This window comes from Halichoerus grypus, chromosome 1, assembly GCF_964656455.1.
Source record: "Halichoerus grypus chromosome 1, mHalGry1.hap1.1, whole genome shotgun sequence".
Classification (NCBI taxonomy): domain Eukaryota; kingdom Metazoa; phylum Chordata; class Mammalia; order Carnivora; family Phocidae; genus Halichoerus; species Halichoerus grypus.
The window spans coordinates 48,227,811-48,254,226 of record NC_135712.1 but is presented as its reverse complement, the minus strand read 5'-3'; the positions used below and the strand labels follow the sequence as shown (position 1 = coordinate 48,254,226).

General features: G+C 38.0%; 1 protein-coding gene across 1 annotated transcript in view; it reads left to right on the top strand.

The window, feature by feature from the left end:
* IMPG2 (interphotoreceptor matrix proteoglycan 2) overlaps nt 1-22,805 on the top strand; it is a 74,193-nt gene extending 51,388 nt beyond the window's left edge. The window contains exons 11-17 of the mRNA XM_036108925.2: nt 13,010-13,313; nt 14,289-15,577; nt 16,185-16,404; nt 18,376-18,586; nt 20,116-20,304; nt 21,882-22,083; nt 22,551-22,805. Of these exons, the coding sequence (XP_035964818.2) occupies nt 13,010-13,313; nt 14,289-15,577; nt 16,185-16,404; nt 18,376-18,586; nt 20,116-20,304; nt 21,882-22,083; nt 22,551-22,634 (2,499 nt within the window). The 3' untranslated portion in view covers nt 22,635-22,805. The remainder of the gene's footprint in view (nt 1-13,009; nt 13,314-14,288; nt 15,578-16,184; nt 16,405-18,375; nt 18,587-20,115; nt 20,305-21,881; nt 22,084-22,550) is intronic.
* Nucleotides 22,806-26,416: the final 3,611 nt, after the last annotated feature.

Genomic DNA, 26,416 nt, shown 5'->3' with positions numbered 1-26,416 from the left:
AGGAGTCTGCTTGAGATTCCTGTCTCTCCCTCGGCCTTTGCCCCTCCCCCTACTCGTGCTGTCTTTCTCTCAAAATAAGTAAATAAAATCTTAAAAAAAAAAAGTCAAGTTGTTTACTTTCACTTTTTATGTGGCCCATTTGTGACTTGACTTTTATCAGAGATATTCTGTATTGTTTTAATTTTATGGAATGAAAAGGCATTTAATTTGTAGATATACTAAAATTATATATATTGTTTGAGGATTTCTTTTTCATTAAGGATTGAGCTGTTTTCCTAATGTGTGTCAGGTCATAGGTTCTGTCTGATAAAACTCAATTTTTTCAGCATGGGTTAAAGAGCTTAAGCCATTTCACTTGGCATTTTGAAAAAATTCACATGTAGAATTTGCAAGGGTATAAATATGTCTGACTCAGCTGGATGAATATGTAGCTTTAACACATCTTTAGAAGTGGTTTTAGATAATTAAGAGGGAAAAAAGTGAATTCCTGGTATGGTTTGATGGTCATCATCCTAACTACTTTTTTGAGAAACAAACTTGGCATTGAGCAAATGACCTTCTTGCTTCTCCTTGAATGCATGTATGGTTTTAGATAATAGAAAAAGAAATGGGAAAGGAAGAAACTTTTCTGTCTATACAAACAACCTCCATATTCAACATAGCAGATATTTACATACTAGAAAATGGGCTTTCCTCTCTCTCTTTGCTCTGTTTACCTGGGTCTTACAGACCTGTGGACATAGGCTAACCTGAATGAGAATGGACTGCCAAGGCTGTTAGTTCTAGTTTCTCCTCTTGGAATCCTTTTGCATCTGGTTATGGATACTTATACATATCTCTCAATGAACAGTCTGGTATAGTGGGCAAAGCACTGGGACTGAGAACTCTAGAAACTCAGGGGTGTAGTTCTGATTTTTTTCTCTATTTTCTGTGACTGTGGGCATTTCACGTCTATGAGACTCAGTTTCTTATCTTTAATAGGCAAGATTAGACTACATGATTCAAGAGTCCTATTCTAAAATTTGATACTTCTGTTTTATTCACACACATGCACACGCTCACCCCCCTAAAATGGTTCTGAGACTCAGTTTCCAATATGTGAAGGGGGAGTGTTCCCACACAGCACCACATAATTCTCCAGACACCAGCTGGGTGTTCAAGGATTCAACTCAATTCTGACACTATCTACCCAGAGATAGCATCAGATTCCACAGGTTAAGGGCTCAGTTCTACAAGACTGCCTCCCCACCCCCTGCCCACTTCCACTTCAGACATCAGTTGTTGCAAGCCTAGGTTGCTACCTGTGTTTCTGACCAACCAGCTATAAATCACAGGTTCCCATGACCTCTTCCTCAAGCTTGGTTAATTTGCTAGGATGGCTCACAGAACTCAAACATTTTACTTACTAGATTACTGATTTGTTATAAAAAGATAAAATTCAGGAACAGCCTGATGGAAGAGATGCATAGGGCAGGGTATGTGCGAAGGGACGCAGAGCTTCCAAGCCCTCACCAGGTATGTGGCTCTCCTCAAATCTCCAGGTGTTCACTAACCCAGCTCTTTGGACCCTATCCTTTTGGGTTTTTATGGAGGCTTCATTAGATAGGTGTGATCGATTAAATCATTAGCCATTGGTAACTGATTCAACCTCTAGCCCCTCTCCCCTCCCTGGAGGTCATGAGATGGGATTGAAAGTTCCAACCCCTAATCACAAGGTTGGCTTTATTGGCAACAAGTACCCATCCATAGGTGCCCTCTAAAAGTCACCCCATTAACATAACAGAAGACACTTTAATAACTCTCAACACTTAGGCAGTTCCGAGCGTTTTGGGATCTGTGAGCCAGGAATTGTGGACACTAAGCAGATATATGTATTTTTTTAATAAATTACAATATCATACCTCTTTTCCTAACATAAGATTTATAAACCAAAGGAAGGTCTTTTAAGCATGTGAGCTTTTGGCAAGACGAAAGTTGGTAATTTTACTTAATTTGTTTTCCTTTCACACTCTGGACTTCAATTTGTTTACTTTTCATTTATCTGGAATTGAACTCTTGCTCTCTCCATCTGGACCATTCTTTTTTTTCTTCCCAGGTTTACTGAGATATAATTGACATAACATTATATAAGTTTAAGGTGTACGTGATGATTTCATACACTTATATATTGGGAAATGATTACCATCACCTCACATGATTACCATTTTTTTTGTGTGTGTGTGGTAAAAACATTTAAGATCTCTTTTAGCAATTTTCAAGTATGTAATACAACATCATTAATTATAGTCACCATGTTTAACTTTAGATCTCCAGAACTTATTCATCTTATCACTGGATATTTGTACCTTGTGACCAACATCTCATTTCCCCAACCCCCCGCCCCTGGAAATAATCATTCTTGTCTCTATTTATGAAAGTTCAGCTTTTTTAGGTTCCACATATAAGTCATATCAGGCAGTATTTGTTTCTCTGTCTAGTTCATATCCCTTAGCATAATGTCCTTAAGATCCATCCATGTTGTTACAAAGAGCAGGATTTCCTTCTTTCCCATGGCTGAAAAGTATTCCATTGTGTGTGTGTGTGTGTGTGTGTGTGTGTGTGTGTGTGTGTGTTACACACACCACATCTTCTATTATCCATTCATCCTTTGATAGACACTTATGTTGTTTCCATATCTTAGCTATTGTGAATAATGCTGGTATGAACATAGGGGTGTAGATATTGCTTTGATATACTGATTTCATTTCCTTTGTGTATGTACCCAGAAATGGGGATTGCTCAATCATATGGTGGTTTTATCTTTAATTTTTTGAGGAAACTCTGTATTGTTTTCCATAATGGCTGTACTAGTTTATATTTCTACCAATATGAACAGGGCTCCCTTTTCCCCACATCATTGCCACACCCGTTATCTCTTGTCTTTTTGATAATAGCAATTCTGATAGGTATGAGGTGATACTCATTGTGGTTTTGATTTGCACTTCCCTGATGATTAGCATCTTTGAACATCTTTTTATATACTTATGGCCATTTGTATGTCTTTTTTGGAAAAATATCTATTCAGATCCTCTGCCCATTTTTAATCAGATTATTTGTTTTTACTATTGAGTTGTATGAGTTCCTAATATTTTGGGGATATTAACCTCTTATCAGATAAAATTTGCCAATATTTTCTCTGATTCTGCATGTTGCCTTTTCATTTTGTTGATTATTTCTTTTGCTGTGCAGAAGCATTTCAGTTTGATGTAGTCCCACTTATTAATTTTTGCTTGTTGCCTTTGCTTTTGATGTCATATCCAAAAATCACTTCCAAGACTAAGCTTTTTTTCCTTTGTTTTCTTCTATGAGTTTTACAGTTTAAGGTCTTATTTTTAAGTCTTTTTTCCATTTTGAATTAATTTTTGTGAGTGGTGTAAGATAGGGCTCCACTTTCATTCTTTTGTGTATAATTATCCAGTTTTCCCAATGCCATTTATTGAGGAGACAATCCTTTCCTCATTGGGTGTTCCCATTGGTGTTTTCTTGTAATATTAGTTGACTGTATATGTTTGTGTTTATTTATGGGCTCTAAATTCTGTCCCTTTGGTCTGTGTGTCTGTTTTTATGCCAATATGTTCTGTTGCTTTGTAATATAGTTGCTTCATAATGTAGTTTAAAATTGGAAGTGTAATAGCCTTTGGTTTTGTTCTTCTTTCTCAGAATTGCTTTGGATATTCAGGGTCTTTTGTAGTTCCTTATGAATATTAGGATTGTTTTTTCTCTTTCTAAAATGCCATTGGAGTTTTAGTAGGGATTGCATTGAATCTGAAGATGTCTTTGGCTAGTATGGACTTTTTTTTTAAGATTTTATTTTTATTTGAGAGAGACAGAGAGAGAATGAGAGAGATAGAGCACGAGAGTGGGGTGAGAGGCAGAGAGAGAAGCAGACTCCCTGCTGAGCAGGGAGCCCAATGTGGGTCTCGATTCCGGGGCCTCTGGGATCATGACCTGGGCCGAAGGCAGACGCTTAACTGACTGAGCAATGCAGGCGCCCTCGTAGGGACATTTTGACAATATTAATTTTTCAAATCCATGAATACAGCATATGCTTCCATTTATGTGTGTCGTTTTCAATCTTTCATCAAAGTCTTACAGTTTTCACTATGTGGATCTGTTACCTCCTTGGTTAAATTTATTCCTCAGGTTGTTATTGTTTTAGATGCTATTATAGAAGAGATTATTTTTCTTTTACAAATAGTTTGTTGTTAATGTACAGAAATATAATTGGCGTCTGTATGTTGATCCTGCTGTATCCTGTAACTTTACTTAATTCGTTGATTAGTTCTAACAGTTTTTTAAAAAGATTTATTTATTTATTTTAGAGAGAGCATGAGTGCGGGGAGAAGCAGCAGGGGAGGGAGAAAATCTCAAGCAGACTCCCTGCTGAGTGCAGAGCCCATTGTGGGGCTCGATCTCTACAGAGCCTGTTGTAGGGCTCAATCTCACAACCCTGAAATCATGACCCCAGCTGAAATCAAGAGTCAGATGCTTAACCAACTGAGCCACCTAGAAGCCCCAGTTCTAACAGTGTTTTGATTTTTTAAGGATTTTATATACATAGGATCATGCCATCTGGAGCAGACCATTTTACCTCTTCCTTTCTGATTTGAATGACTTTTATTTATTTTTCTTGCCTAATTGCCTTGGCTGGGACTTCTAGTCTTATACTAAATAAGATGGTAACAGTGAGAACCCTTGTCTTATTCTTCATCTTAGCAGGAAAGCTTCAGCCTTTCACAATTGAGTTATGATATTTGCTGTGTGTTTGTCGTACGTGGCCTTTATTATGTTGAGATATGTTGCTTCTGTACCCAATTTGTTGAGGGTTTTTATGAAAGGATGCTGAATTTTGTTAAATACTTTCCTGTATCTATGGAGATGATTATATGATTTTTTATTCTTCATTTTATTAATGTGGTATATCACATTTATTGATTTGTATATGTTGAATTGTCCTTATATCCCAGGGATAAGTCCTCCCCTGATCCTTGTGGATGTTTCTTCTAATTTGCTTTGAATTCAGTTTGCTAATATTTTGTTGGCAATTTTAGCATTATATTAATCAGGGATATTGGTCTATCATTTTACTTTCTTGTAGTATCTTTGTCTGGTTTTGCTATCAGGGTAATGCTAGCTTTGTAGAATAAGTTTGGGAGTGTTCACTCCTGCTTGATTTTTGGGAAGAGTTTGAGAAGGACTGGCATTAGTTTTTCTTTAAATGTTTGGTAGAATTACCAGTGAAACCATCTGGTCCTGTATATTGTTAGGTCCATTTGGTCTAAAGTATAGTTCAAGTCCATCATTTTCTTTTCCTTTTTTTTTAAATTTAATTTAATTTTATTATGTTATGTTAGTTCCCATACAGTACATCATTAGTTTTTATGTAGTGTTCCATGATTCATTGTTTTCGAATAACACCCAGTGCTCCATGCAATACGTGCCCTCCTTAATACCCATCACCGGGCTAACCCCCTCCCCCTGCTGGCCCTCTAAAACCCTCATTTTGTTTCTCGGAGTCCATAGTCTCTCATGGTTCCTCTCCCCCTCTGATCCCCCCCCCCCTTCATTTTTCCCTTCCTTCTCCTAATGTCCTCCATGCTATTCCTTATGTTCCACAAATAAGTGAAACCATATGATAATTGACTTTCTCTGCTTGACTTATTTCACTTAGCATAATCTCCTCCAGTCCCATCCATGTTGATGTAGAAGTTGGGTATTCATCCTTTCTGATGGCTGAGTAATAGTCCATTGTATATATGGACCACATCTTCTTTATCCATTTGTCTGTTGAAGGGCATCTCAGCTCTTTCCACAGTTTGGCTATTGTGGACATTGCTGCCATGAACATTGGGGTGCATATGGCCCTTCTTTTTGCTACATCTGTGTCTTTGGGGTAAATACCCAGTAGTGCAATTCCTGGGTTATAGGGTAGCTCTATTAGAGGCCGACAACCCTAAGGTTCCTACGAAACAGGAGCATCTACCTTGGGTTGTGGTCAATAATTTGGACTCTGTACATTCCCTCAACCACCCCTCAACAGAATGACTAGGAGGAGGAACCCCCAAAATAGAAAAGACTCAGAGACTGTGACTTCTGCCACAGATTTACAAATGGATACAGATATAACCAAGATGTCAGAAATGGACTTCAGGGTAACAGTTATGAAGACAATAGGTAGAATGGAGAAATCAATTAATGGCAACATAGAGTCTCTAAGGGCAGAAATGAAAGCTGAACTGGCAGAACTTAAAAATGCTATCAATGCACAAACAATGAATCATGGAACACTATATCTAAAACTAATGATGTAATGTATGGGGATTAACATAACAATAAAAAAATTTAAATGCAAAAAAAAAATGCTATCAATGAGATCCAATCTAATCTAAATACTCTAACAGCTAGGGTAAACGAGGCAGAAGAACGAATTAGTGATCTAGAAGATCAATTGATAGAAAAGAAGGAAAATGGAGGCCTGGGAAAAACAGCTTATAATCCATGAAAAAATAATTAGAGAAATAAGTGATGCCATGAAACGTCCCAATGTCAGAATTATTGGGATCCCTGAGGAGGTGGAGAGAGACAGAGGACTAGAAGATATATTTGAGCAAATCATAGCTGAGAACTTCCCTAATCTGGGGAATGAAATAAACATTCGTGTCCTAGAGGCAGAGAGGACCCCTCCCAAGATCAAGGAAAACAGACAAACGCCTTGGCATGTAATAGTAAAACTCACAAATCTTAGAACCAAAGAAACCATCTTAAGGGCAGTTAGGGGGAAGAGATTCCTTATGTACAGAGGGAGGAACATCAGAATAATGTCAGACTTATCCACAGAGCCCCCAGAAAGGGCTGATAAGACATATTCAGGGTACTAAATGAGAAGAACATGCAGCCAAGAATACTTTATCTGGCAAGGCTGTCATTTAGAATGGATGGAGAGGTACAGAACTTCCAAGACCAGCAGAAACTGAAAGAATATGTGACCACTAAGCCAGCCCTGCAAGAAATATTAAAGGGGGTTCTATAAAAGGAGAAAGAACCTAAGAGTGATGTAGAACAGAAATTTACAGAGACAATCTATAGAAACAAGAACTTCACAGGCAACATGATGACAATAAATTCATATCTTTCAATAATCACTCTCAACGTGAACGGCCTAAATGCTCCCATAAAACAGCTAAGGGTTGCAGATTGGCTAAAAAGACAGGACCCATCCATATCCATATGAGTCTACAAGAGACTCATTTCAAACCTAAAGATACATCCAGACTGAAAATGAAGGGATGGAGAGCCATCTTCCATGCCAATGGACCTCCAAAGAAAGCTGGGGTAACAATCCTTGTATCAGACAAACTAGATTTTAAGCTAAAGACTGTAGTTAGAGATACAGAAGGACACTATATCATTCTTAAAGGATCTATCCAACAAGAAGATCTAACAGTTGTAAATATCTGTGCCCCCAACATGGGAGCAGCCAACTACATAAGCCAACTATTAACCAAAATAAAGAGTCATATTGATAACAATACGTTAATTGTAGGAGACCTCAATACTCCACTTTCAGTGATAGACAGATCATCTAAGCAGAAAATCAACAAAGAAACAAGAGCTTTGAATGACACACTGGACCAGATGGACCTCATAGATATTTACAGAACATTCCACCCTAAAACAACAGAATACTCATTCTTCTCGAGCGCACAAGTCCATCATTTTCTTATTGATTTTCTCTCTGGATTATCTAGCCATTGTTCAAAGTGGGGATGTTGAAGTCCCCTATTATTGTATTGTTATCCATCCCTACTTTCAGATCTGTTCATATTTGCTTTATATATTTAAATGCTCCAATGTTGGGTGCCATTATATTTACAATTGTTATGTCCTCTTGATGAATTGAGCTCTTTATTATTACATAATGACCTTATTGGTCTCTTGTTACAGTTTTTGAATTAAAGTCTATTTTGTATGATATGAGTATAGCTACTGCTGGTTTGTTTTCTATTTGTATGGAATATTTTTTTTTTATCCCTTCACTTTGAGCCTTTATGTATCTTTAACTGAAGTAAGTCTGTTGTAAACAGCATATAGTTGGGTCTTATTTTTTATACTTTTAGTCAATTTCTGCCCTTTGAAGGGGGAATTTAATCCATTTACATTCAGAGTAACTTGATAAGTAAGGACTTATTTCTACCGTCTTATTGTTTTCTGGCCCTTTTGTAATTCCCTTGTTTCTTTGTTTCTGTCTTGGTGTTTTCCTCTGTGAATTGATTGTTTTCCATAGTGTATGCTTTGATTCTCTTTTCTTTTTCTTTTGTGTATCTACTATAGGTTTTTGCTTTGTGGTGACCATGAGGCTTACATAGAGCATCTTAGAGTTATAACAGTCTATTAACTTAACTTCAATGGCATACAAAAACTATCCTTTTACTCCCTTCCCCGCTTTTGGTTTTTGATGTTACAGTTTACCTCTTTTTATATTGTATTCATTAACAAATTATTTCGACTATACTTATAGCCAAATAGATTCCTTTCTAATTTTCTTTTGTGTACTTAGTATAAATTTTTGCTTTGTGATTACTATGAGGTTCACATGTATCATTCTATATATATAAATGTTATATATATATATATATATATAAATGTTATATATATATGTTATATATATAAATGTTATATATATATGTTATATATATAACATATATATATATAAAACAGTCTATTTTAAGTTGATAGCAACTTAAATTTGAATACTTTCAACACTCTACATTTTTAACCTCCCCCATGTTTTATGTTTTTGATGCCACATTTACATCTTTTTATTTTATGTATCCCTTAACTAATTATTGTAGTTTTAGTTAATTTTACTACTTTTGTCCCTTATACTAGCTTTATAAGTGATTAATCCATTACTTTTATAATATGTTTAACTTTTCCTATGAGATTTTTACTTTTGCATGATTTCTTGTTATTAATCAGTGTCATTTCTTTTCAGCTAAAAGAAGTCTCTTTAATATTTCTTGTAAGACCTGTTTAGTGGTGATAAACTCCTTTAGCTTTTGCTTATCTGGAGAACTCTTTTCTTTACCTCTGTTCTGAATAATAATCTCACTGTGGGTGAATATTCTTTCCTTAAAGTACTTTGAGAATTTCATGCTACCACTTTCTGGCTTGCAAAGTTGCTGCTAAAATCTCTGTTGATAGCCTTATAGGGTTTCCCTTGCATGTAGTAAGTTCTTTTTTCTTATGCTGCACTTAGGAGTCTTTTTTTATCTTTATCTTTTGACATTTCAATTATAGTGTGTCTTGGTGTAGAGCTCTTTGGATTTATCTTTTTTGGAATTCTCTGGCTTCCTGGACCTAAATGTCTGTTTCCTTCCTAGAGTAGAGAATTTTTCAGCCATTATTTATTCAAATAAGTTTTCTACCTCTTTTTCTCTCTCTTTTCTTTCTGGGGCCTGTATAATGTGTATATTATTCCATTTGATATTGTCCCATAGGTCCTTTAAGGGATTTTCACTTGTTAAAATTATTTTTTCTTTTTGTTGCTCTGTTTGGGTGAGTTCCATTGCTTTGTTTTCTATCTTGCTGATCTGTTTTTCTGCTTCTTCCAGTTTGCTGTTGCTGAACTCCTGTAATGTACTTTTCAGTGTAGTTATTGTATTTTTCAGTTCTATGACTTATGTTTGGTACTTTCTTATGTTTTGTCTCTGTTGAAGTTCTTTCTGTGCACATCCATTCTTCTGAGTTTGGTAAGCATCTTTATGAATATTATTTTGAACTCTTTATCAGGTAGATTACTTATCTTCATTTCATTAAGATCTTTTTCTGAGGTTTTGTCTTGTTCTTTCATTCGGAACATATTCCTCTACCTCCTCATTTTATCTGATTCTTTGTGTTTGTTTCTTTTTTTTTTTTTTTTTTTAAAGATTTTATTTATTTATTTGACAGAGACAGCGAGAGCAGGAACACAAGCAGGGGGAGTGGGAGAGGGAGAAGCAGGCTTCCCGCTGAGCAGGGAGCCTGATGTGGGACTCGATCCCAGGACTCCGGGATCATGACCTGAGCCGAAGGCAGCCGCTTAACGACTGAGCCACCCAGGCGCCCACTTTGTGTTTGTTTCTATGCATTAGATGAAACAACTACCTCCCCTATATGAGTCTTGTTGGAGTGGTCTTATGTAGGGGATGACCCATGGGGGCCAGAAACACAATCCCCCTCTGGCCACCAGAGCCAGGTGCTCTCTGGGTTTCCCCTGTGTGGGCTGTGTGCACCCTCTGACTGTGGTGTGGCTGAGCTGTAGTGGGAGTGGTTGGGTGGGGTTCTTGCCCAGGCTGAGATATATTTTTGGCAGGGATGGGGGGTTGGGGAGGATGTGGCACTTGGCTGGCTGGCTATGGCTTGGCTGTGGCATGGGGTGTGGGGTGGTGCTTGCCTGGCTGGCTGTGATGTGCTGTGATGTGGAATGAGAGCCCCACATGTGCTAGCAGGTTGGAGGGGGAGATTGCCAAAATGGCACTCACCAGCACCAGCATTGGTAGGTAGAGTGAAATTGCAAAAATTATATCTACCAGTGCTTCTGTCTTTAGAGAAAGCCCTAACAAGTTCCTTCCTTTTTGGCATTCGCTTTAGGGTTAGTGTGTCTCCTTCACATATCATCTAGGCACTTTTCAAACTTCTGCTTTTAATACCATAAAATCCACTACTGGGTATTTACTCAAAGAAAATGAAAACACTAATTCAAAAAGATATATGCACCCCCATGTTTATAGAAGCATTATTTCCAATAGCCAAGATATGGAGGCAACCTAAGTGTCCATCAAAAGATGAATAAAAAGATGTGGTGTATATATATGCTGCAGAATATTATTCAGCATAAAAAGAGTGAGATCTTGCCGTTTGCAACAACATGGTTGGACCTAAAGGGTATTATGCTAAGTGAAGTAAGTCAGACAGAGAAAGACAAATACCATGTGATTTCACTTTATGTGGAATCTAAATGGACACATACACACACATGCAAATGAATAAATAAACAACAACAACAAAAAAACAGAAACAGACCCATAAATACAGAGAACAAACTGGTAGCTATCAGAGGGGAGGATGGTAGGGCTATGGGTGGTTATCAGAGAGAAGGAAGGCTTCCAGCTATGGAATGAATAAGTCATGAGGATGAAAGGTACAGTATAGGGAATATAGTTAATGATATTTTAATAGCATTGTGTGGTGACATATGGTAGCTACACTTGTGAACATAGCATAATGTATAGAGTTGTAGAATCACTATGTTTTACACCTAAAACTAACATAATATTGTTTGTTAACTATACTTCAATTAAAAAAAAGATCAAAAACTCTCTCTGAAACAAACGAACAAACATATTGCTGCTTTTGCACTGGGTCCTAGGGCAAGCAAGTCTGTAAGTAAGTCCTTTAAGGGCAGGTTCTCCATTCCCTACAGTTCTGGACATAATCCCTGATGGTTTTATGTTTTAGGGGCTGGTCTCTCAGGTGCCAGATCCAAGGGTTGAGGTGCCTAATGTGGGGCACAAACTCCTTGCTCCTCAGGGAAGAGTTCCATGTTTTTGAGATTTCATTCTGATTGTGGATTGCAACTCTTTGGGTGGGGTTTTTGGTGAGAGCATATCTCTGCCTCTCCTACCAAAATCAGTGTGGCTCTTTTATTTTTTGTTGTGGAGATGCTGTTCATCTAGTTTTTAAGATTTTTTTCAGAGGAAATTATTCCATATGTAGCTGTAGATTTGTTGTGTCAGTAGGAGGAGGTGTGTTCAGTATTTTCCTATGTCGACATCTTAGACCCAACACCAGGAGATTTCTTAAAGGGTCTACCTAACAGAAAATATAACAATTCAACAACTAAAGAAGTATTTTAGAAACCCAGCCTGTAATACTATAGGCAGAACACGATCAGCCTGTATCCTCTATGGGGGTATTTTAAAAGTACCATGTCTGGGTCCTACCCACAAGCAATTAAGAGGATCTCTGGGGTGTGAGGCTTGGACATTGGTGTTTTTAAAAAGCTTCCATGTGGTTTTAATGCTATTAAGGTAAAGAATGATTGTTCTTTTCTATTTTCCTTTTTCAGTTTTCACCCAGGAAATATTTTATGAATTTCTTCTTTACATATGGCACTTTTTATTTTTTGTTACTTATAACTCAACATAGATTGAAGTATATAAACTCTCACCAAATTCCATGGCCATTTTACCTATTAGGATCACCACTAAACTTTTTTGTGTAGACTTGTCTTCATATGATTAAATAATTAGCATGTTCAAGGATTGTGTTTCTGTCTACTTTTCTATTCCTGAAGTTAAATTTTAAGGTAGGATTAGTACTATATTACTATATTAGTAAAAAGTCACTAGAAAGAGAAAATTGTATTTTGTAAGTGTGATGCCATTTCATAGATGTTGCTATTCCTTTGAGGTAGCCAGACCATATTTTGATGTGGTGACATTTCTTACCAAAAGGAAAAACCTTAAGTACTTAAATACCTTTCAGAATGATTAATAAATTGCTAATTGTTCTTTCCTGCTGGGGCAATGTGCTTAGGTCTTTGACATCAAATTATAGATATTAGTAATTATGTATTTAGAGTATTTAAGCTAATAAGACAGAATAAGGGACTGTCTAAAACAAGATAAGTTTTTTCCCACAAAGAATCTTTTGAATATATTATCTCATCTCTCCCCAATTTACAGATGCGATTCAAGAGGTACATGACTTTTCTCTAGATTTTTAAACTAGTATATGGGTTGAATAGGGATTTGATGAGAGCTCTGTTTGTTTCTAGAGCCCATGTTCCCACCCTCTTCCCCACCAATATTACATTGTCTCTGTGTCCCTAGAAAATCCAGGAATGTGTATACATAGGTGATATTTGAAATCATTTTTTATGTGTTTCTTTTATGTATGATATGATTTAGCCTTTTTTTCCCCCCAGGATAATACCGTTCAAGCTGAATGGCCCTCAGCAGATGAATCTACCACCAGCAGTATTTCACCACTTGATTTCAGCTCTGGTCCTCCCTCAACCACTGGCAGGGAACTCTGGTCAGAAAGCCCTTTGGGTGATTTAGTGTCTACACTCAAATTAGCCTTTCCCTCGAAGGTGGGCCTCAGTTCTTCCCCAGAGGTTTTAGACGTTAGCAGCTTGACTCTTCATTCTGTCACCCCAGCAGTGCTTCAGACTGGCTTGCCTGTGGTTTCTAAGGAAAAGACTTCTGGATCTCACATACTAGAAGATGGTAAGGGATTCTAATTACTTTTCATACTTTTTTACTTTATTGTATCAGATGACAGGGTTTTGAAGAGAGAAAGACTAGGGTTAATAGAAAAGCATGGTAGCATCTATTAGGAGGAAACGTCTTGAGAAAGCCATGTGAGAGAGGGAATGGTCAGATTTAATTCATTGGAATGGAGATTCCAAATAGGTAAATAATAAGAAATGAACTTGGTGGGCTGGGATGGGGATCAATTAATAGATATTTTGAACATCCTATTAAAGAATACATAATTAAATTACTATTGAAGAACTACTTTATTTACTTGAATATTATAGTGATAACATCAAAGAAGATTATTATAGTAGCTTTTAATAGGATTGATTGTGGGGGCCAAGTATAGAGATTTTAGCTTGCGTTAGGCTTGAGAAAGGGAGAACTGAACTAGGGTAGCTACAGCAGAGATTAAGAAATGAAAATCAAGTAGATGATTTAGATGTTGTGGAGGAAAGGAAAAGTCAATGTGACTTATGAATGGAGTATATAGTGAAAGAGGAAGTTGAACAAAGATATAAATAATGAGTCCAAGATTTTAAACATTGGGTGAATTTGAAGGATGATGGGCAATAAACATAATTAGGAAATGGGAATTCAAAGACAAAATTTCCTCCCTTAGTTTCCACTAGATTCAGTCTTTGTTGTCAATATGGTTACCAACAGTTCTTTATTTCCATGGAATGAAAAAATCAAGTGTTTGAAGATGAATTAGTTCAATAGCTGAGATCTTATTATCCTCAGGGAAGAGGGGTATATTCATGAGTGGTTGTACCATATCACAAAAACATAATGAGTTCTTGCTTGCTAATTTATCAGAGTAAAAATCAGCAACTGTATCTCCTAACTTAATGAGAAAAAACATAAGTAGCTGGCTTTATTAGGAGGACTAGGAATACATTTTGACAACTCTGTAGATTAATTAATGGAAAACTTTATTTTTAGGATTAATCAAAGTTGAAGGGTCAGAAGATTTTCTTTCTGTTCATCAATTGCCTTCAAGTCCATTCACTCACCCGGTGCCAAAGGAAACAATACCATCTGTGGAAGACTCTGGAGTGTCTTTGACATCCTCACCATATCTGACCTCATCTGTCACTGTAGATCTTCTTGCTAAAGAAGTAACTATACCTTCTGGCTTGGACTCTTTGGCCTCCAAAGTCAAAGACCAATTAGAAGTGAACACTCTGATGCCAGACACATCCATAGAAAAAGAGTTTATATATGAGAGTGGTTTAGGTTCAGGGTCTGGGCAAAAGGTAGATCAGATTACTTGGCCATGGAGTGAGACTTCATTAGAGAAGAGTTCTGAACCACTGTCTAAGTCATGGCTTGAAGATCAGGAGTCGCTTTCGCCAACTGAGGGTATAGATGAGAAATTAGTTATAGATGACAAAATAGATTCTACAGGGCAAAGTATTGACTATTTAAAATATGGGCATTTTGATAGATCCACAAAGTTTGCAGAGGAAGAGCTCATTGGTGGACCTACTATGCCCATCTTTGCAGAGACCACAACTCAATCTGCATCTCTAATTCTCTCCAAGGAAATATCAGAGGTACCTGACATAGATTATTACTCAGTTACCAATGCACCTCTTCTACTGACATCTATAGCAATCTCTGCTTCTACTGATAAACCAGAGCTACCATTTCTAAAGGAGGATATGGAACAAACTACAGAGTCATCCAAGCACGAATGGTTTGACAACGAGGTTTCAGTAATGAAGCCAGATATGCAACATTTGGGGACCATATTGCCAGAATCAGAGGTATTTTGGGCAGGAACTTCTTCCCTAGGGAAATTGTCTAGAGACACATTGGCAAGTACACCACAGAGTACTGACAAGCTCTGGTTGAAATCTTCCATGACACAGTCTACCAAATTGTCTCCAACCACAAGCTCCACCCTGCTAGAGGATGAAGTAATTATGGGTGTTCAGGATATTTCATTAGAACTGGACTGGACAGGCACAGATTTCAATCAGCCTGAGCTAATCCCGGAGGAAAATGGCAAGGTTGGTAGTTATGTGGAAATGTCTACAAATGTTCACTCCACAGAGAGGGCTATTGTGGTGCAGCCCACGGAAGGAGGTGACTTGAGTCATACCCAGACTGCAGGAGCTTTGTTGGTTTTCTTCAGCCTCCGAGTGACAAACATGCTGTTTTCAGAAGATCTGTTTAATAAAAACTCTTTGGAATATAAAGCACTGGAGCAAAGATTTTTGGAACTGGTAAGCACTAGAAGTGAAACATGGGCATCAGTGAATAATCATGTATGAACTAACCCTCTTTCCCCTAAACACGTAAGATCTGAGCCAATGAAAATGTGGTCTGTTGTGGACATTTCATTTACAAATAGTGTCATGGCCTAGCTTTGGTAGGAAAACAATAAGACAGATAGATATAAGAAATGGAAAACACAAATATGGTATGAGGGTGATGTACTAACTTAGATACTGAAGATTGTATTCCATCAATTATGGGACTGAAACAAGTTTAAAATTTCTTTTCACATGTTACTGTGAGACCAGTGTTTTGGTAGGTACTTATGATACCTTCACTGTTGTGATTCTTTAGTGAAACAGAGAGAATAAACTCCCTGGCTATCTAAAACTGTCTGAGTTCCATGGGTTCCTAAATATCACCATGAAAATCTCTTGACTCTCAAATAATTCAAAATTTATACTTTTATTGATTAACAGTTTAAATAATGTAAATAGAATACAGTTTGGAAAAATGGGGGAGGGGCTCATCCTTGTTTTTTTTGGGTGGGGGTTGGTATATTTTGAACAAAATGCAAAACCTTGTAAATAAACTGACTACTTTTCATTATTGTAGCTGGTTCCCTATCTCCAGTCAAATCTCACAGGGTTCCAGAATTTAGAAATCCTGAACTTTAGAAATGGCAGTATTGTGGTAAACAGCCGAATGAAGTTCGTGAAGTCTGTCCCTCCTAATGTCAACAATGCTGTATACATGATTCTGGAAGACTTTTGCACCACTGCCTACCAGACCATGAACTTGGCTATTGATAAATACTCCCTTGATGTGGAATCAGGTAATGGTATTGAATACTATGATGGTTTCTTAGTGGAATCCAGTGAATATTCTTGTGTATTTTCTTCTATACTGAGTCAAGGTGAATTAATTACTTGAAGGAAAAAGGGTACTATGTCAGGCAAAATCTCCACATCTTGCTAATTATTAAATGATCTCTTCATAGGACATCAATATCATTCTCTTTTTAAAAGGGTTGTTCACACGCATTATCTTGTTCACCTCCCATTCCCTTTTCTACCTATTCCATCTAGCTCTAGCTCTCTCTTTTACTTATCCACTGGATCTGCTCTGGCTGCATCTCTTAAGTTGCCAAGTCCAAATGATTTTGGACTCTCTTTCCTTCTATATTATTTTCCTAATCTGTTTTACCCATTTCCATTATTGTAAGTCTTATGTAAATGTCAGTAATTCTCCACATTTTTTATATGCAAATCTTCTGAGCTCCAGAATCAAAATCTAACTATGTATTTGATGATCTCAATTTGGATGTATCCTATGTATATCAAACTTAAGATATCTAAGAATGAGCTCTTGTTTTCCATATCTCCCCCTCTTTTAACTAAATCTAATCCTTCTGTCAGCTTCACCATCTTGAGAAATTAAAGCCATGTCCACTCAGCTAATTAAGTCAGAAACCTGGGAAGTCCATTCTGATACCTGTTTCCATTACCCCCAAACTTATGTTGATTCTGAATATTCTAAATATATCTCAAATCTGTGTACTTCTCTTTTTCCACTGCTGCTAGTCTAGGCCAAGCATTCATCACCCCTCATTTGAACCAGTTTCCCTACTACCTCTCCGCTACCCCTCTCCCAGACAGCAGCCAGGGTGCTCTGCCTAAAACATCAGATTATTTCACTTTCCTGCTTGAAATACTTCAGTTGGCTTCCTGGTTCAACAGCCACAAGGTCTGGTCCCTATTTCCCCCCCAGTGTCATCCAATGAAACTAACTTCTTTGCTCATCATATTGTAGTCAGATTAGCTTGTTTTTACTTCCTCAGATTCAAGAAACTTTTCTTGCCTTAAAGCCTTTGTGCAAAGTATTTTTAATCTCCAGAGTAGCAAGGAAATCAGTGATTCTCAAAACCATATTAGATTCTCTGGAAAGAGACTCTTTATTTTTTTCTTTTTAACTCCCCTTAGCCTTTTGGCTGAACATCATGCTTTTTCATCTAGATGAGTCTATGGATTATTTCCACCTATTTCATCTGTCTTTCATATCTATGTCATCATTTGCCATTCACAGATTGCCATTCGCCAGTGAACAACATATAGTGGAACCAAGTGGGATGAAAGACCCATCATGGTCAATGTCTTATATCATTTTTGACTGGTTATTATCCTAATTATTTAAAATTTTTATTTTTTTCTTACCTAATCAAAGAAAAATAAAGTTACTGAAGTCAAAATATTATTAGGAATAGCCTGAGGAGGTACAGGGCCGATTTATTTTTCTAACATTGCCTTCCACAAATCTCACATGTTCTTAGCTGCTCTGATTGTGTTATACCCACTCCTGAGGCTCCTATCAGTTCTCTGGACTCTGTCTCCTATTTGTTCTCACTGTGGGATAAGGCATTTACCTTCATGTATAGAACAGAGGTAGCCTATAGTAGGTTAGGGTTGGTGCAAATGAATAGTACATGAAAACTGTGTTGAATTTAGATTGACGATTACATGGCATGGGTTTTAAAGTGTCTAAATGCTCCCTAAATGAAAAAGCTTACCCAGGTCATTGGGTTTTGTGCTTTGGCTCTGGGTTTCAGAGAGATTTGACAAAAGCTCTTCAATCCAAGTGGTGATGGTGTATTTTATGGTTCAGGAAGGGGGCTGTCCCTTGGTACTTTGAAGGTGGGGGAAGTGTTTCTGGAGGGGCTTCATGCACCCCAGTTCCTATGTTTTGCCTTTTCTTGTATGATTCTCTAGGTTTTTGTCTTGTTTTGTTTTGTTTTGTTTTTATGTTTTAGGTGATCAAGCCAACCCTTGCAAGTTTCAGGCATGCAATGAATTTTCTGAGTGTTTAGTCAACCCTTGGACTGGAGAAGCAGAGTGCAGATGCTACCCTGGGTACTTGAGTGTGGAAGAACTACCCTGTCAGAGTCTCTGTGACCTACAGCCTGACTTCTGCTTGAATGATGGAAAATGTGACATTATGCCTGGACATGGGGCCATTTGTAGGTATGTTGTAGTTAGAGATTTTGGTTTCCCAATGTTATAAATACTTCCTCGGAAGAAGATGGGTCTACACCTATGACTTTAGGATAATCACAGAAAAATTTATTATAGAAGTTATATCTAGGCAATAGATGGATACCATCTAGTTCTCATGTGAAGACTGGGTCAATTAATAGAGCTGAATTATATCCAGTTCAATTGGTTATTTTATTTTATACTTTCAAGATGCTGTAAGAAAAACATTATTTAAATGTGTCTTAATTAGAGTAGGTGGAGATCTTTGTGTTGGTTCTTAGTGGTGATGATAAGGCAATTGGTGCTCAAATTAGGTTTAGGCTAAGAGTAATACTTCACACTGAAACTTTGTTGTCTACTTGGATATGTTCTTAATGCCTGTGGCTTTCCCTTGGTCCTACTGAGTGTTCGAAAATAAAGAAAAGCAAGTATTTAAAGTCTTTGAAATTGTGACAAATATATTTTAAGTACCTAAGATCCATTTTTTAACAAGGCAGAACCAAAGAAACTCCATTAGACAGATGAGCAGATTCAGGTAGCCTAACCATTTTCCCCTGCTCATTTTCCTTGAACAAAACAGAACAAATCAACTTCTGAACCACACAATAACTAGTCACGTGGGTGTAAAAGGAGAGAATGCTGAGAATAAGCAGAGAAAAATGAATAAGAGGATGGTTTATGAATGTCAAGATGGGCAAATGTTATAGATGCCAGACACAGAGGATATAGGGGGGAATGATCCAGACTCTTCTGTGTGAAAAAGTATAAAGTTCAGCTAGAAAACTTGGAAGAAAAATAGTCTTTTGATTTTCAGAGAAATTAATAATATTTTGAAAAGCAGTCATTTCCTTGCTGCTGTTGGAATTGAAGACACTTTTGCACAAGTCTGGAGCCTGGGGGGTAGGGAACATCTATGCAGTGTGGTGAAAGGACACTAGGAGTCTGGAGACCTGGGTTCTAGACCCAGATCTGTTGCTGACTAATTGTGTGATCTCAGTCAATTTCCTTCCTAGGTCTGTTTTTTTGTTAATTATAAATAAGGAAGTTAAATAGAACACTTTAAGTCTAGTCAGTCTTTTATGTAGTCATTTACAAATAGTCAGGGAGGACCTACTGGGTCTGTACCAGGCACTAATCACAACCTTAAATTGTGTGATCATTGAACCTGTTATGTTCACTTCTTTTTTTTAAAAAATTATTATTATTATTTTTAAAGATTTTATTTATTTGACAGACAGAGAGAGATCACAAGTAGGCAGAGGGAGAGGGAGAAGCAGGTTCCCCACTGAGCAGAGAGCCTGATGCGGACTCGATCCCAGGACCCTGGGATCATGACCTGAGCTGAAGGCAGACGCTTAACTGAGCCACCCAGGCGCCCCTCTATGTTCACTTCTTTACTGAAGCTTCACTTGGTCAGCATGTATTATGCTACCTTTCCCCAGTCCCGCTGAAGGTTCTGCCACTGTTGTTTTCAACACAGTGATTCTGTTTTTAGACTTTGTCACTTCTCATTACAGATGCCGGGTGGGTGAGAACTGGTGGTACCGAGGTGAACACTGTGAGGAGTTTGTGTCTGAGCCCTTGGTCATAGGCATCACCATTGCCTCCGTGGTTGGACTTGTCCTCATCTCTTCGGCTCTTGTCTTCTTCCTTGTCAGGACTCTTCAGGCTCATTATGTTAGGAGAGAAATAGAGAGGCCCATCAGGTAAATAAGAAAAATTGCTCTGTAATGGAATAAAGTGTTCCTTTTACTCATTTATTTTGTACTTATTATATCCCAAATATTGGATAAGGATCTGGGTGGGGGAGAGCTATAAAGTTGAATAAAAACATGGTCCCTGTCCTTAAAGGATGTCAGATTGGAAACAAACATAAGCAGCAGTATGAATAAGATGAGTGATAAATTTGTTTTGCCTGGGAAGAGAGTCTTAGAAGTTTTAATGATGGTTATAATATTTAGCTGGACACAAGAGTAGATGTTTGCTCTGGGGGTGGCTAATTGAATGAGCATGAGCAAAGTCAGGGAGGCATCCATGAATCTCAATGGGCACACTGAAGGAATGGCATCGTTGAATGTGGTCAAAATGCTTGTTTTGTGATGGGGAATGGTTAGAAGTATGATGGACATGAGGTGAGGCCCTTGTGTAAGGACCAGATCTGTTAATTTGTCCCTTTTGGCTCATTCCAGTGTAATTAGCCAGATTTCAATTTATTTATTTATTTATTTTTAAAAAAAGATTTATTTATTTATTTGAGAGAGAACGTGCATGCACGCGTGTGTGACTGGGTAGAGGAGCAGAGGGAGAGAATCCTTAAACAGACTCCCCGCTGAGCACAGAGACCGCTGTGGGGCTTGATCTCACCACCCATGAGATCATGACCTGAGCTGAAACCAAGGGTCAGAGACTCAAATGACTGAGCCATCCAGGTGCCCTGTAATTAGCTAGATTTTAAATCTGGGTAAGAATCTGACAAGAACTGAAATCTGGTTCTCTGTTTAGTAGCTTCATTAATGGGGGAAATAAAACCTGCTCAACTTAGTAGGCTAGGGATTCAAAGACTTTTTAGTTATTATGTGTTTGTGATCCCTGTTTGTACTCTGCTTCTGTGCTTCTAGAGTCTATAAGAGCTATGCTTCGGGTTCAGGTTACCTTCCCTCACCCTCTGGCGTGGCTAAGGAGTCACCTCTCCTAGGTCCTACAGCACCCAGGATATACTTTCATCATTGTTCTTACACTTTTTATTGACTCTGACTTTGCATTAGAGTGTAATCTCATTCAGGGTTCCAACAAACTCTTTGTGTCATCAGCATCGAGGATAATCCTAGGCATGTAATCAATGCTCAGTAAATATTTGTAGATCTGAATTGAATTTCACCGAGGTCTCCCTATATATTTTCTATCAGATTCTCTGTGCGGTTACACGGTTACATACTGATTTTGATTTGCATACTCTGGGAATGATAGAGCCATATTCATTTAATGAAATACTATCTATTGACAGACATATTTCCCCATCAACATTTATTGATAATCATTGTGGGGCAAATAAAGATGAATGAGACATGAAACAGTAATTCCATAGTGTACTTGCCATGTAGTTGGGGAGATGATCATGATAACACCTGATCTGGATTTTTCATAGTCACCTTCCCACATTTGTATCCAGTCCACCTCTTTTTCTTGCCCAACAGAAATCTTGCTGCAGGTAAACAGTCTTCTAAGTAGTTGAGCATCTGAAGAACCTGAACCAACCATACTTTTTTTTTTTTTGTGACTCCAGCAGGCAGCCCGACAGCCTTGCATCCATTGAAAATGCTATTAAATACAATCCTGTGTATGAAAGCCATGTGGCCGGACCCAAGCAGCATGAGAAACCCTATCCTCAGCACCCCTTCTCTAGTTCTGCAGGTGGAGAGATGATTGGTGGTCTGAGCAGGGAAGAAATCAGGCAAATGTATGAGAACAGTGAGCTTTCCAGTGAGGTAGGAGACTTTGCTTTTTTTGTTGCTGCTCTGCTGCTGCTGCTGGTGTGTGTGTGTGTGCACGCGTGTGTGCATGCGTGTGTGTGCACTCGTGTGTGCACGCGTGTGTGTGTGCATGCACACATGCATGCACGTGCATGTACATGGGCTTCAAGAAAGGATGAAAAATATTTCATTATCAGTTTTTTTTTCCTCATGATATCTCCCAGGCAATGTGGTACGCAGAAGGTATATAATTCTGAGCTGTACCTCATTTTCCACCTAGTGGTTTCTTTTTCCATTATTAGCAAATGCTTTCTCTCTCCTCCCTCCCTTCCTTAGGAATATATGTCTGGGTTTTTCAGAGTGATTCCTGCAATATCCAAACCTCCCATTTCTCTGAAAAGGCCATTCTTTCCTATAGCTCTCCCCTGAATAGCCCAGAAGGTTTTTCTAATACAATGTATGGTCTCTTTTTCTTTTCTAAGGAAATTCAAGAAAGAATGAGAATATTGGAGCTGTATGCCAGTGATCCTGAATTTGTAGCTTTTGTGAGAGAACATCAAATGTAAGCTTTTGCTACAGCCTCCTCCTCAGGTTCCTAACAGGGTGCCTTAGAGTAGAAGCACTAGCGTGAGTACATAATTCCCGTCCACATGGCATGGGTTCTGGTGATAACCAATGTTTGTTGAGTTCTTTACAGTTCATATGCTTCCACACAGATTACTTCATTTATTCTTCATAATGGCTTTTTAAGTTGAATGTTTTGTATTTAAATTTTAAAAAAGATTTTATTGGTTTATTTGAGAGAGAGAGGGAGGCAGGGAGGGAGGGAGAGAGCGCACATGAGATGGGGGAGGGGCAGAGGGAGAAGCAGACTCCCCGCTCAGCAGGGAACCCAATATGGGGCTCAATCCCAGGACCCCGGGATCATGACCTGAGCTGAAGGCAGATGCTTAACCGACTGAGCCACCCAGGCGCCCCTGTATATTTTATAAATGAGGAGAGGAAACCTCAGAGAGACGAAGGGACTTAAGACCATAATGATAGCAAATGGCAAAGAAGATTTAAAACTAAGACACTATCTGTTCTGGCCTAGAGATTCCTGGACTGTGCCATATTTTCTCTCTTTCACCACAGTTATCACCTATGATTAATGCTATACAATCTTTTTCATAGACAGTTCCTATGAAAAGCACTTGAGCCATAAATCCTCACATATTTTGATGTATCCTTCCATTTCCATCTTTGTAGACACTTGTCAGTATGCTTTGAATTACACAAATCTCATTAAGGTGTATCTCTTGCCTTTATCAAGTTCATCTTACATTTCACTCTCTTTCCATTTGCTTTTCTCAGCATGCATTTTGGGCAAGTGTCTGTAACTATTTTTCTTTGTTCCCCAGAATCCATAACCAGACTTAGGTTACAAAAATAAACTATCTTGTAAAGAGACCATTATGGACATTAATTGAGTATATTGGGTGAGATATAATTTGGCTTTGATATTTGGTCCTGCTGCCCTCAAAAAGGTACTTCATCATGGATGGGTTCCACTGACACCAGATATCTTCACCTGGCTTTTAGAAGAGAAAAACCAGAGCAATTCCTGCATGCTTGCAGAAGAAATTGATGAAGGGTCATGATCACACATGGCTCTGATGGGAGCCACTGCCCCATTGCTCTGAATCCCTTTGTTCCGATAGGCAGCCCCTCACTCATGGTTCTTCTCTGATTAATTGGAACCTAAGGAAACTGAAGAAGATGCTTTTTTTTTTTTTTTTTTTTAAGATTTTATTTATTTATTTGACAGAGAGAGACACAGCGAGAGAGGGAACACAAGCAGGGGGAGTGGGAGAGGGAGAAGCAGACTCCGTGCGGAGCAGGGAGCCTGACGCAGGGCTCGATCCCAGCACACTGGGATCATGACCTGAGCCGAAGGCAGATGCTTAACGACTGAGCCACCCAGGCGCCCCTGAAGAAGATGCTTTTTAAATTCCAAGTACATGGTGGAGACTCCTTTAAAAATCTCTGAACATCTGACTTGGTCCATGGGAGGTGCTGTCAACCTTGCTGAATGCTGTTAGAGCAGTAATACTGGGAGTCTGCCTTTTGAAGACCAGGTCTCCTACTCCTCCCTGCATCTCCAGCCAGCAGATGACCTGTGGCTTCATTTCAGTGTTATCCAATAGAAAGAACATGAGTGATGTTTCCTAAGACTCTTTCTAAGCCCCTTAGAGCCACCTGCTTGAATGTGTTCCCCAAATTAAAAATGCATTTCACCTAGACTAAGACATCCAAAGAAAGGATTCAGGAGAGCCTAATTAGGGACACACAGATTAACTACATGCTACAGTTCCTTATGGTAACTGCCATTGAAATATACAAAAAATAAAATAAATAAATAAATCCATGTAATAAAGAAGATTTAAACAAGAAGATCCAGTGAAACAAAAGAAAGTCCACACAGACACTGTAACCCTAAGAAGGATGTTCACTGAGGGAAGACAGCATTGAAAAAATGTTAGGTATGCAGTCCATATGACATTTTCAATTTCACTTAGTCTCAGCATTTTCGTCTATGAGTAGCCCAAGAAAATGTTAGTAGGCTTGATTTAGAATTCATAAAAGCATGACATGGTCTTGACAGAGTGGAGTTTCTTTTCTTGTTTTTGTTTGTCTTGTTTGTTTTTTTAATTCAGCAAAGCACAGGACAACTTCCCTGCCAAGAAAGAAAATAGAAAGTGTTGGTGATCTTAGGAACATAGCTTGGTGATGTATTACAACAAAAGTGCATTTTAGGGCATCCTTGCCTTTTCCATTAATTCTTTTCTTTCTTTCTTTTTTCTTTTTTTTTACGGAAGGGAAGAACTTTAATCAAAACTTGTATTTTGAAACTGACCAGAAGCCTAGAGAAGATGGAGATCACTTCCTACCTATGTCATATAATTAACCTGGATTATGAACTCTGTTGGAAGAAGAATTTTCACTTAAAAAACTAAGTTTGGGGACCAAATTTTTTTTCTAGCCTAAATTTCAGAATGTAGTAAGAGATGTGACAGTTTTTATACCTACAAAGACCAAAAGCTGTATTTAAAGAAACTGAAAACTGTATGAGTTCTGGAAAGTATTCTACAAGGGAAAAATGGCCTGGGAGTTCAGGCTGCATTTGCTGTCTGCTTCTGAATCTCTGAAGATGTGTCTGAGTAACTGTGGCTCAGGTTTTCCTGGAGGAAGATAAGGCGAGATTCTTACAGGAGAAGGCAGGTTTAGTAAGTGAATATTTTGTAGCATGTTTGTTATTGTTAGGTGGAATGAGAAGCCTTTGAAGTAGTTTTAATAGAGTTTGTAGTCAGACACTCATCTAAATAAAAAATATTGTTTTTTTGGCAATTAGACTGCTGAAGAAAAAACCACCTTTTTGCTGTAGTATAGAGTCAGGCTTGTCATTTTTCTACCAGAGTTTTGAATTTCCTGAGCATGTGAATCAAGACCACATTTTTGTTAAGTATGTCAGTATCCTTTTTTTTAGTTGTCAAGGACAATACATATGTATAATGTTTAATGGGTTCCCGTTAGACTGCAGATGAATTTAATCATGTGGACAGGGAGGGAGTGGGCACTGGGTCAAGGCCCTGGCACTGAGAATATACTTTGCCGATTGGTGGGTGGACTGAGTCGAGCTAATGGGCTCCCTGACTCTTCGTCTGCTCTCTCATGTTGTCCTACGCAAGTCCTGGATCTTCTCTAGTTCCTGGTATATTAATTTGGAAAGCAGCACCAACTACCTCACATAGTGTAGGTTAGCTTGTTTACATTGCTTCTCCTTTATGTAGTAGCTCGTTTCTAAATTCATTCCTGCTTACATGAAACATGACAGGAATTTTATTGCAATTAAAAATTTTTAAAAATTATATAGGTAGGAAATGTCCACATATTATATAAATCTTAGTTGAAAATGGAAGTTTTCCTCTTTCTCTCTAGTATGTTTTCGAATGGGTAGCTTTGGAGGGGGCAAGGAGAGGGCCAAATAATCTTCACTTTTAATATCAAATTGCATATAAAAATAGCTTATTATTGATATAGTTATTTTATGTTAGATGTCTTCATGTTTGCCAAAGACAATCTTGAACATTTCGATTTCTTTCTGACCAGATAGAACTAACCAGGATAGATTGACTATAAGATAAAATACTTGGTTCACTTGTTTTTTTTTTAACTTGATGATTGCCGATGTCACTCATTATAGAGGCACCCAAAACTAAATCTCTGAGTAAATGGCACAGTAAAGCTATTGAAAGTCTAGAAGATATCCAGGTAGTTTGCAAAGTACGCATGGTATGTGTTTGTATGA